Genomic DNA, 12,496 nt, shown 5'->3' on the forward strand with positions numbered 1-12,496 from the left:
TTCCCTCCTTTTTGCTCTCTCTCCCCCTTTTAAAAAAAAACACAAATGATCTCTGCACTCTTTAGATAGAAAACCAACAGCCTTTTAAATTTGATTGTCAAAGACCAATAATACTCGTCTACTTAAAACTTTGTTGTGGTTGGAGTTTGAAGAAAACTGACAAGGTTTGTCAAGTAGTTTATATTTTTAATTTTACTGCCAATCCACTGAGAAATACAATGACCCACCGACAAGAGGGCAACTGCTGCTCTTGGAGCTTCTCACCTCAACCCCCCCACCTCCTTTTTACTGTGACTCATTATGGCCCCCAGCTGTAGCCTAATGCCCCAACATTCCCCTAATTACTCCAATTAAGCCGTGATTACCCAGAATTGCACTCATGAACAATCTAGTGGCCTAGTGATATCACAGCAGCTGTTGAGATGAGTAAAAATAGAGCCCAAATCAAACCCATGAGATATATGTAAAAAACTCCACTGTCACCAAAAAGCAAAATGACTATTTCCACAAGCTGAAAATATCATTAGAACTAAATATTTCTAATAATGTTTTTGTCCCTAAAACCGAAGAGCTGAAAGCACCAACATGTTAATATTTTCTGATACAACAGGACAGGCAACAGCCAACATCCATAGCTTTTAGAAATAACCATTATGCATATGTTACAAGCCTAGCTGGGCGGTGTGGCATTGGAAGACTAAGCGAGCAACACATACTATGAAATATTCAGGGTATCCAGCTGGGCTCTCTCTGCATACATAATCATTCTCATTTCTGCACAGCCAAAGTAGAAATATTGTGCCGTGCAGATACAACACACAAAATAATAATACAAAAAAAGTGGTGCAGGTAAAGGTGAACAACTCTGCCAACAGTGGTAGTGCTGTACATTAACTGCAATGCTTTCCCTACATAGGCATAGATAAGGCTTAAACGCCGTCAGTATATCATTGCTCAGCTCAGAGCACAAGCTTTATCCTTGTCTGTCTTTTCCCTCGCTAGCATCCCCTTTTTCACTCCGTCTCCCCCAACACACATCCCCTCCCCCTTCTCCCTTTCAACGCAGCCCTACTACACAAGCACACACACACACACACACACATCTCCCCCTGTGCCCCCCACCCCCACCCCCTGTTCTCCATTTCAGTCGAGTTCTCCATGTGAGCCGCAATCCCTCATGCTGTCAGCCCCCCCTTTCCCTCTCTCTGTAGACAGACAGGATTAGCATTTTAATTGCATCAGCTCCCTTGGGTATTCTCAGCCTTTCACTGGGAGAGAGCAAGGGATCTAGAGAGAGAGAAGTAAAAAAAAAAAGGGGGAAAAAGGTAAGGAGAGGGAGGGTAGAAGGAGAACCAAGGAGAATTGAAAAAGGAGTCACAGAAGAAGATATGTGTTCAGGGAAGAAAGGGACTGAGAAAGAGGGGCAACAGAACTACACTAAATCTCGAGTACAGATGCACCAGAGAGCAGAACTGGTGAAAAAGAAACCATAGTGAACACCTCGGGTTGTCCCATGCACTACAAACAACTTGGATACAAGAAAACGTATAATTACTGTTAAACTATTAAATATATGCAACTCAAATAAGCAAATAAATTCTTAGAAACTGAAGAAATTACAACATATGAATATATTTTTAAGGAATAAATAGCGCTTCATAAAAAAAAAAAACAACAGGGTTAGATTTGAAAACAAGTTCCAGAGTGGAAGTATTCAAAAACCTTCCTGGCTCATTTTTACACAGTAAAAACAATCTGCCGTAGGGGGGGAGCCCCTGCACATGTATGTGCAGTATGACTCATTAATGAGGCATTTTTAAGCAGGGAGTGTTGGTAAATATGGGGATGTTGGAGAGTTTCAAAAATATACTGCCAACTAGTGGTGTGGTTTACTAGTTGAGTAAATTCAGTTTGCAAGTAAAATGATCTAATGTAAATGCACAAAGAAAAATAATCCTATTTCAAATGTATTGTTGCTTTGTGCATTGGTACTAAGATACCCTTTTAACCATCTCCATGCTTTTTGTTAAGAGAGGTGATGCAATGAGGGGGGTTGAAGTCTGCCTGCCCTGCAGGCTCAGTTAAAGCCACATTTCCGGATATCTTGCAGGACTCTGATGTGGTGCAAGCCTGAACTAGAGCTGTAGGTGTTTATATTTGAAGCTGCTACAGTACTTTTTCAAAAGCACAGGAAAAATGTACCAAAAAGATAAACGCATTACACAAAACCCGGCTTTAGAAACATATATTTTATTTATTCTGCAAAGACATTTTGTAAAAAGCACCATGATCTAAAATGTCTTCTTTTTCTGGAGTATTTAGCAGCATTTTAAGTGTAAACAAAGCTTAGCAATACCATATACAGCGCAACAGAATTGGTACAAGTTTGTCTGGAATTATTTTAAAAAAATAAATGGTATGCAACTTTGGACCAGATGCTGCATCACACCGACTATCGTTTTGAGCTGTGGATTTTATTTCTTAAAGCCCAGAGATGTTAAGAATACGGCCATCACCACTTAGAATTCACGCATAGCCGAAAACAGCATAAAGTTGGCGAATTTGTTTAATACTTTGGAAGGAAAGCTTGTTTTTGAAACAGGCTTAACTGAGTCAAACTTTTATTCATATCATTTTTGTGCAGATGTTTATATATCTTATGCTAATATCTGAATGTAAGCAAACATACAAACATGTTAAAATAGTAAAGAATCTCTGACTCTTAACACATAAAAATGGTACAAGAGTAGCCTTCTTATCCGAATTTCCTGCTACTTTGTTTCCTCTCCAAAAAGGCAGTATTTTTGTTAAGTACTGTCAACTTAATGAGCCCAATCCATATGCTCGTTCCTGCTTTAAGCAGCTCACACTAATCAGCATCTGTTTGGGTAGTTCACCAGAGTCCTGTTGCACACAGCCCCCCACTATGACATACACACACCCACACAAACACAGAGAGAGGTACGGATTGAGAGTAAACACTGTGTGGTCTGACTGAAGTGTAAATGGGAGAAGTCACACCTTAGGCAAACACAACACTTCAATCCAGCACATCATTAGTAAGCCATTAATTAACCAAAGTGAGCGTGGGACACTTAGGCATTATTAAAAAACACAAACAAACACAAGGTGTGAAAAACAACAACTATTTAAATGAAACAGAAAAAAAAAACTATCAAACTTTCCGCTTACCTTCTCCTTGCAAACAACATTTTCTCATAGAATTACGAAGCATATTTGTTTAGGATTCACAAACACTCTTTAAAAAACACAAATAATAAGCCTGTAGGATCTAATTTCATTTCTTTTGCATACAATTAAAATCATGACACAACCCTACGTGTTCAAGTGAAAGGAAGAAGAGAAGTTCAAACTGTTTAAATGTCAATATCATTAATTGCCAGAACTCTTACTGTGGTTTGCCATGATTTTTTGCTTTATTTCTAGAGAATTTTGAGAAGTTTGTAACCAGACAGTAAAAATTAACCATCTGCTATGTATTGTATGAAAATTCAAGAATAACTCATTAACAAAACTTCTCAAACAAAATCAGCAAATTTTTATCCACTGTTATGCAGCTACTAACATGACATTATCAGTAAAGTACATTTCAGAGCACAGAGAGAAGAAAAGACACGAAGAAAGAATTGAAAATGTCACATGAGGATGAGGAGGATGATGAAGAGCACCAAAGCAGGAGGCTTGTTACAGCACTGCTAGGATCTTCCTCCAGTCAACTCTCATCAGGCCAGCTGCCTCCTGTGCTCATTAGCACAGACTCTTAAGGAGCTCCTAAAGACTTTGTGAAAAATGAACGCTCATTTGAGAGGTCGTTAATTTGCACTGTTATGCAAATTTGGTGGCAATTAAGCCATAGATCAGAGGAGCGGTGCCCATTTATAACAAGTGAACAAGCATTATGACACAGTCAGATGGTGCCAGAGAGAACTGGGGCGACATGGTTAGTCTGCTCGGTTCAAATGTAGCACCTCGGTTCTGAATAAAACCAATTTGCTATCAGCATGAATCACTGAGCAAAAGAAAAAAAAATGTACACGACCACTGAATCTGTTAACAAAAATACATCACAAGCACAAACTTGTTTAAATGTAACAACACAATGAAACAAACTGACACCGCTTCTCAAAATATGTCTATAATCTAAAAAAAAAAAAATAAATAAATCTGTGACTTAACATTAATCTGCACATACAGTAGGCCCTACTAGCCATCCAGATATTCACAGTAATGTAGCAAACTAAGTAACAATGCGTATCGTCTTCGCGTTAATGTTTCCCCCCTCCCTCTTCCATCCTGATGTTTCTATTTCTTCTTAACATTAATGACATGGTGTGAAATAGACGAACATATTGTCTGGGACAGCTATGTGCACAACAGCTAAGGGGTGGAAGGCACCCATCAATTGTAATTAATCCTTAATTAGTCAGGATTAGGAGCTGGGCTCAGAGACTCTCCCATCCCACTACCACCAAACAAGTACAACCCAGCTGAGACTTAATTTACATATCTTTAATTAGAGATATACCGACTTTCTTTAAGAACACAACCTAAGTAGTTTGAATAGTGCAGACATATTAAAAATGGAAGATAGCAGGACCATATTTATTTGTGATGAACAATACAGACAGCGCAGAAAATAGCCGTGTGAACCAAACATGTGCATAAAATGCCTTGATCTTTAATTTTTTTTTTACCTGGTTGTTTTTTTTATTGAGTAATTGTAACAACTAGAAAAATAAAATTAATGCATAGAAAATTTTGATTAATTTCTAAACAATTTCAAGAGCCTACAACAAAAAGCTATTGTAGTAAACTATGATAAAAATTTATGCATACATGTATTCATTTAGAAATCTGGATACTTTTCAATTGCAGAGCTATAAGAAATAAAAATTTTGTGAAAAGATTCCCCTTAATAGTCAAAAGCCTAGTTCCTTCAGGAATAATACCACACAGGGAAGTCAACTGGCCCACACGCCATGAGGTTTATGCAAAAGTCTGAGGTGTTCTTGATCCCTGGTTAGAGTTGGGATGTGTGTCTGAGTGTGTGTGGGGGCGTCTGTCAGGGCCAGGGGTCTGTGTGATATTAGCCGTCTGCCAATCTGGCTTGGGGAATGGACACCAAGTAATTACTCTTGCTCTTACTGCCTCATCAATCTCTGTATCACTCTTGCACCCCCTTTAACACATTGTCTTTTTTCATCCTCTTCCCGAACGAAGTAGTGGGGGGGGGGGGGGGGGGGGGGTATGAATGGCAGGATATCACAATACACACAAATCCAAATCTTATCAAAGAAGAAAAAAATATTGACAAAAACTCATCTTGAGAACTTAATGAGAGAAATGTTAACTGTACAACAAGGATCTTTAAGAATATAAAAAAAAAAATGTGACAGGTACTATAATATAGATCTTAAGGGAACTATCTCTATCCTGTAAACATGAAAGCCTAAAATAGATTCAACCTTTCTTTCATATAAAATATAATAAAATACCTCCCTCAGGTTCTGAAGTACTCATAAAAGTTTATGGCTCCGTTCCAGATTAAACGGCTAGAAAACTAATAATAATTAGGTTGTTTTAATGAGGCAAGTGATTCACATGACTTTATTTAGTGAGCTCAGCCAAAAGCTGTGAAACAAAAATATCTAAACTGGTGCATGTGGTGCCATTTTATTTCTGATAAGAAAAAGGAAGCATCACTAACTAGTGTGTCTTTTCATTTGTATTCAAAAGAGGCTAATAATAAAAGGAAATGGGAATTATGTCCCATATTTGACATAATGCCCTAAATATCCATCTTTCTGTCCAATACAGGAATTAAGGACCAAAACAGATAAAACTGGTAGAAAGCTTCTCTACTGATGAGTTATTAACTTCTGGATGGAACCGGAATTATAGATACCTGGTTTTAGTGAAATGTGCTAAACATTTCTTACTAGCTAATTATCCCTGTTTATTTTCAGTTATCTCCTAGTTGCTCTATAGTTCATATAAACCATTACTTTTCAATAACGCAACATATTTTTTGCTCCTGTTTGAAAGCCTCTAAAAGCAAAGACTTGTGTTAAATTCAGTTTTTCACTTAATTAAGTGTTTTATAGGTGCTTACATTCAACAAAAAAAAGTCAGCAAGCTTCAATTCAGATATTAATTAACCAAATCAAATAAAGCTACAGACTGCCACCTCCAGCAGATATTAAGCGCTGTGGGTTGATTCTTTCGTCAAAGCCATCCGTTAGGGTTTTAAACCAGTAACGTTACAACATTTTACAGCATGCATGTTTAAAGACACTAAACAACATAACAGATTTTAAGTTTGAATGAAGGTGGTGCACACAGAAATGCTGTTTCTGTTCCTCTGGGAAGCAATCACATCATTTAATTATTAAAAAGTGGGTAGATTATTTCATTTATTCGAGCTAGAAATTGTTTTAATAAAAACTACTGTAATTGGTAAAGTCCAAGGACCCTAAAGGGCTTTAATCTACACTTGGCCATTCACCCATTCACACACTGATGGTGGCAAGCCAAATTGTAGAGACAGTTGCCCTGAGGCTCACAGACAGAAGCCAGAAGGTGAATGTTTTGCCCAAGGGCACAACGACTTGGGTGGACTATGCTGGGATTTGAGCCAGCAACTTCAATTGCAAGACAAACTCCTCCACCCAAGCCCTAAATAGAGCTCTTTTGCAGGTTGTGATCTAGAGTGGAGGTCACTGATCTCAGAAAAAAGTTTCCAAAAAGGTACAGCGTGACTAAACATACATTTTAAAGTGTAATCCCTTTAATATAATTGTTGCCTTTTTGGTGGTACGCATTATATTTTCAAAGATGGAAATGTTTTTTTTTTTAGACTTAAGACTTACAGAGTGTATACAAAACGAAATTTCATTTTTTACAGCACACAGAACATTTCCATTCCATAGAGTGCAGCATTGAAGACATGGTGCAAAAACACATTGATATGGAAGTTTAGAGCATTAAATATGCATGGTGAAAATATGCGGAATTTTGGTTTGGTGTTATAAGTGTGATGCAGAGTCTGTGTCATGATTTAGAGTTTTCTTAACAGTTCCATTTCTCTCCCATGAACATCCAGGAGTTTGGATCAGTGCAGACAAAAAAATATATAGATATAGATCCAGAATAGGGATGCAAACAATCAACAGGTAATAGACCTATTAATTTGTCAAATAATGCTTTATTAGATTTAAACTTTATTACCTCCCACTGCCTTTCAGTGTTGTGGTGTAGAGTGTCCTGCAGTTTGGCATTAGGTGGAGCCAGACAATGGTATTTATAATCATTCATGGATGGCATGCCGGAACAGAAATGTGAAACTATCCAAACTTAGTGTAGCTCAGGATTACTTATGATTTAATAAAGACAAGTAAGAAGAATGCACAAGAGGGGGGCAGAAGCCCTCAGATGGTGGTTTGCAAAAATTCCCCAACAAACCGGTCCAGCTGAGCTTCCTGAGGCATCGAACCATAGAACGGAGACTGATCCTAATGAGTAAGATGGTTTTTAGCATTTTAGATTATGGTTTTATGCAGATTGTACGGCAAAAAGTGATAGAATCAGATGTAATTAAACATGAGAAGGAAACCCAACAGATTTAAGTCTTCAAACCAGGGTTGCAACAAACATGCAGTAAGTTTCAATATAATGCAAGGACAGCACTGTAATACACTTTTTTATGACTTTTGTATAGTAAAAAAACTGATTTGGGGACAAGTTTCCCTTTTAGTTATGACCTGAATCGAGCTAATTGAGCCATGCTGCATGCAGGAACAATGTCAAACTTACAGATACAATGACAAAAATACAGAGGACATTATGCAAAACATTTGTAACATAGTATCAATGTTGACTGTGAGGGGCTATCCTAAGTTAATGGAGCAGAGTTTTAACATTCCATTGACAGCAACCATAACCAACATGGTAGAAGCAGGACTAACAGTACAAAGTGCTTCTCCAACCCTCTGATTGGTGGATTACACTCCAAACAGCTATATTACTATACAGAAGCGGTTAGTAAATCTGACAGATAGGTAAGGGTATAACTCAGCAGCTTTCTTAGAAGTTCAGTGTTATACCGATTTGCTTAGGGAATGATACTTCTTTAAGAATACCATCAAATCCGTCTCAATATAAAATCCATTACTATGACTGTTACCAATATGAAGCAATAATATCTGCCCTTCTAACAAGTATATTCCTATGTGTTTTCCTCAAATATGGTTTGAGGTTTTTTCCATGCTCCTTAAGTCGAAGGGAAATCATTTTAAATGTCAAATCATTCTGGCTTAAACATAAATATAAATGTACTCTTTAGCAGACCATATTGTCCCAAAATTTAGAAAATTTAGATTTAAAAAAATCCTGTCTTAAAATCTGTGTTTTTTTCCTTGTTATCTCATGCAGGCCAGCTAGTTATACGTCAGCCTGTACACCCACATTTGGCCAATCATACATAAATGGTAATCTGTCAATCATTTTTTTCCCCATCATAGCATCTTGATTCATATGTCGCAGCTAATACACGCAACAGTTTAAATAAGCAATAAAAATCATTTACTTTACCATTGAGTTACGTCCCAGTGTTCACTGGGATGGACTTCTGCGTCTTTGTCAGGCGTAGAGCTAACAGAACTGGCAGCGATTCGAGGGAAGGGCTCAAACGTGTACGGCTTTAAGCCTTCTACACCAAACGAAGCTTCTGCCGCCCTGGCGTCTTCTTCCACAACATCTCCATCCCCACTTTCCTCCTCTAATTGAAAAATGTATGACGGAGGAGACTCATCCACGACCTCCGAACACAAAACTCTCCTCCTCTTGCATGTTTCCACTGTCCATAGCGTTCCTTGACAGTGTTGTTTCTAAGTCACCAATTTAGTGCTACTAGGTACCAATAAAATTTCCGATTGGTAACCTACTAGCACTAAGTTGCTAACTGGTTAGCAAGATGCTTCAGAGAAACTGGCCACAACCAGACTTGCTTGCGAACCTTCCACAACAACCATCCCGCCCCCTTGATAAATGACCAATCACATTCACTTCATTCACTCGTGTAACGCCATGGACCACTCGGCAAAATTCCGAAACGCAACTGTTGGTACAGCCGTTACCCTACGACTTTAAGACATCAAGCAGGATTCTTCTAAATATATATAAAAAATAACAATTCTAGATCATCTGTTCACTATACAAGATTCTTGCCAGCAAAACTGGCCATTACAGTGAAACTATGCTGAATTTTAATGTGCGCAATGGCCAGGGAGCTTTTTTCTTCTTAAAAACATAGTTCTTTGAAAATAAACATGGGTTGTTTTCTGGTGTGTTTTGTTAAAGAAGCACATGCTTTTATTGTTTTATTATAAAGAAAATATGAGCATAATTTCTTTACATTTGTGACTGCAAACTGGTGGGTCTGTTCAGAAAGTTTGCCTCTTGATGCTGATTCATATTTTGAACTAAATAAATGACTGAAGTGAATTCACAATTTATGTCTGATTATGTAAATGCGAAGTATGAGTATACGGATAGGCTTATTTAGCATTTAGTACCAATGGGTGCATATTATATATATATATATATATATATATATATATATATATATATATATATATATATATATATATATATATTACAGGGAACTAAATCTTGGTAACTGACAAGAGACATCAACTTATTTGCTGTCACATTTTATTGAGGCCTGTGTAACTGATGCAATACCAACTGTTTTTGAGGAGTTATATAATGCACATTTATCTACATTTTTCAATGCATGAAACTAAACACACCAGATGCAGTCGAAGTCCAAACTTCTAAAAAAAAAAAAAAACAGCTGTAAAATTTTTTGTCATGAAAAGAGACTTGGTTAGGATGGCAGAGGAGAGTGAGTGAATTGTTCTCATGTTAACAGCAAAAAGAAATAAAAGCAAAAGCATGCATAAAACTAAAGACAAGCTTGTTTCAATGAACTGCAGTGGCTTATTTGAGGTTCTGGTATTAGTTGTCCCATTGCACCATGAGCTATTATTACAACAACTACCCATGAGACCAAGAGAGTAAAGATCCAAGTTAAAGCAAAAATCTCTGATCATTTGCAGAGGCGCTTCAAGTAATCTTATTTCTTTCTTGTAATGCATCTTCAATAAAACATTGAGAAAACTTGTAGTTCACGGAGACAGAGGTCATGTTTCATGTGGGATCTTAGAACAGCGCTGGAACTGTTGTAAAATGGGGGTGTTTTGGGGTGGTGGCAGAGGGGGAGGGTGGGTAGTGACATTTGCGCAGAACATTTCCTTTACAATGAAAACAATCTAACCAACTGCAGTACTCAAAGGAATTCACCTCCCCTCCCCCATCTCCCCTCCTCCAACCCCAACCATTACATTACCATATCAAAGCCCCGAGTTCAGAGTAAGTCTTCTCTTTCAAGAATGGGAGTGCGGCAGGGAGAGGGAGGAGGAGAGGACAAGACTGAAGCAGTAGGAGTAGACCCAAGACAGAGTTTGCTTTTATCCCTGTTTGGTGTGTATGTGTCAGTGTGTGCAAGACATATTGTGTACATCGTTGTGGCAACACATCTTTGTCTGTTAGTAAGAAAAAAATGCAAATATAAAAAAATAGCTTAAGGATACCAGAATGACTTCAGATAGGTTTCTCTGTGGGTTCCAATGAAGAGAAGTCATTTCACATTTCTCAAATAGACACTGGGGCCGGAGAGATGGTGGGGGTGTCTTGAAATACTAAAGCAGGTACACAGTGCAGTTAGGCTGCTACATAGCAGATGGGCAACAGAGTACAAGCAAAGCCAAAGTCTTTGCATTTCATGACTGGAATACTTTAAATAGGGATCCACCATTTACCAAACTGTATTCTTGGTTAGCTATTCTCTTACAAGTACTCACAGGTCTACAGTCTACTTTGCTGGGAGACTAAATGTGAAAATCAAAGTGAATGGCATTAGGGTAAATAAGACCACTGGTTGCCTGGGAAACAGTGTACCCAGCCCCAATCTCTCAAGCCTAGCCTTTACTTTCCTCCAATCACTAGAGAGCAATAATACATTATTGACAGAGGGCCGCAACAGACAGCAATGCAGTATTTTCAAATTGTGTTTGAACGAGAGAGACTTGCAGTTAGCCTAGACGCAAGGACAGTGAGAGAAGAGGGCACACTGAGGGGTAGACAAGGTGGGAGAGGGTTTTACGAAACCCAAACAGAACCATAAATCTGCCATTCATGTCCAGCCTCACCAAAACAATCCCTAAAAAACTCACAAATAGCAACACAATGACAATACCCTATTGTCATGATTAACTATTATTTAAAAACTACCATTAGCTAGGTTGTTAGCAAAGTTTGAAAATGCTGTAAAGAAACTTACTTTTACTTTGCTCTAATTGGCTTAGTTAGGCAGTTCAATAACATTCTCAAAGTACATCTGCACCATCAGTGAACACCACTATATAGACTTAGATGATATTTGACTATTTATATATTTGTAGTAGTTTAACTGCTAATAGAGATACACGTTGCACAATATAAAATGCTTTCACAGGCAACCAGTTTAATATTTATACTGCCTAATTATAAATGCAATATTTGTTACCATTAAATTGCAAAAGTCCATGAATAATGCTGAAATATCGTAGTACAGTACATATCCACACATTACATAGTTGGAAGTTTCTAATATATTTCAGCTCAAAAAGAGAGAACTGAAACCATTTTAAGGAGCAAAAGACGGAAAGAAATATGCACGCATGACAACTGATATCGTCATGATATTGTTTTTATATCTAACCGTTACAAGTATTCTAGTGATGCTTGTGCAGCCCTAGCCAATATTCACGAATGACCAAATATGAAAATGTTTTTTTAAGATTTAAAAGTAAAAACCTAAACACTAGTATAAGCCAGTGAAGACGTACTGACTAAGATTAGTTTCAGCTGTAGTCTGGATAAAGTCAGAAAAAGGGAACGGTTCCACAAATGTAGGATTAAAAATGTTAACATGGTTCAGGTTATCCTGGACAGTACAGAAAATGTACACATAGAGCTAAATGAGCTCCATATCAAATACAGAGGAATTAAATAAACAAAAACGCACTGTAGAGCCACTGGGAGAATGCACACAACTAGAGTCAGCTGGAAGAAAGAGAGTAAAGTAGAGACTCACCTGTCTTTTCTTTGATCTCACAAAGAACGCTGAAGAGTGCTGGTTTCATTCTGTGACAGTTCAGGGCATGCTTCCTGTGGGACGAAGGAGGGAATAAGACAAAGAAAAACTGGGATTAGGATAATGAAAACAACATTTTATGTCATTCCAAGCTTGAAAAATATCTATATGTGACAGACATGGGCAAAGTGGAGTCAACAAGTCATCTCCATGTCATGTATTGGTTCTACCCAGCCACTGAAGCAGGTGAGTCCAATCTGCACAGGTTAATTCACGGGG

At 37.8% G+C, this 12,496-nt stretch overlaps 1 protein-coding gene across 2 annotated transcripts in view; it reads right to left on the reverse strand.

Moving 5' to 3' along the window:
• pbx4 (pre-B-cell leukemia homeobox 4) overlaps positions 1–12,496 on the reverse strand; it is a 32,270-nt gene that overhangs the window by 10,489 nt on the left and 9,285 nt on the right. For both annotated transcript variants that reach the window (XM_015388450.1, XM_015388452.1), the window contains one exon: positions 12,218–12,291. In XM_015388450.1, coding sequence (XP_015243936.1) covers positions 12,218–12,291 — 74 coding nt within the window. The remainder of the gene's footprint in view (positions 1–12,217; positions 12,292–12,496) is intronic.

Source organism: Cyprinodon variegatus, unplaced genomic scaffold (genome assembly GCF_000732505.1).
Source record: "Cyprinodon variegatus isolate N-32 unplaced genomic scaffold, C_variegatus-1.0 Scaffold423, whole genome shotgun sequence".
Lineage (NCBI taxonomy): Eukaryota > Metazoa > Chordata > Actinopteri > Cyprinodontiformes > Cyprinodontidae > Cyprinodon > Cyprinodon variegatus.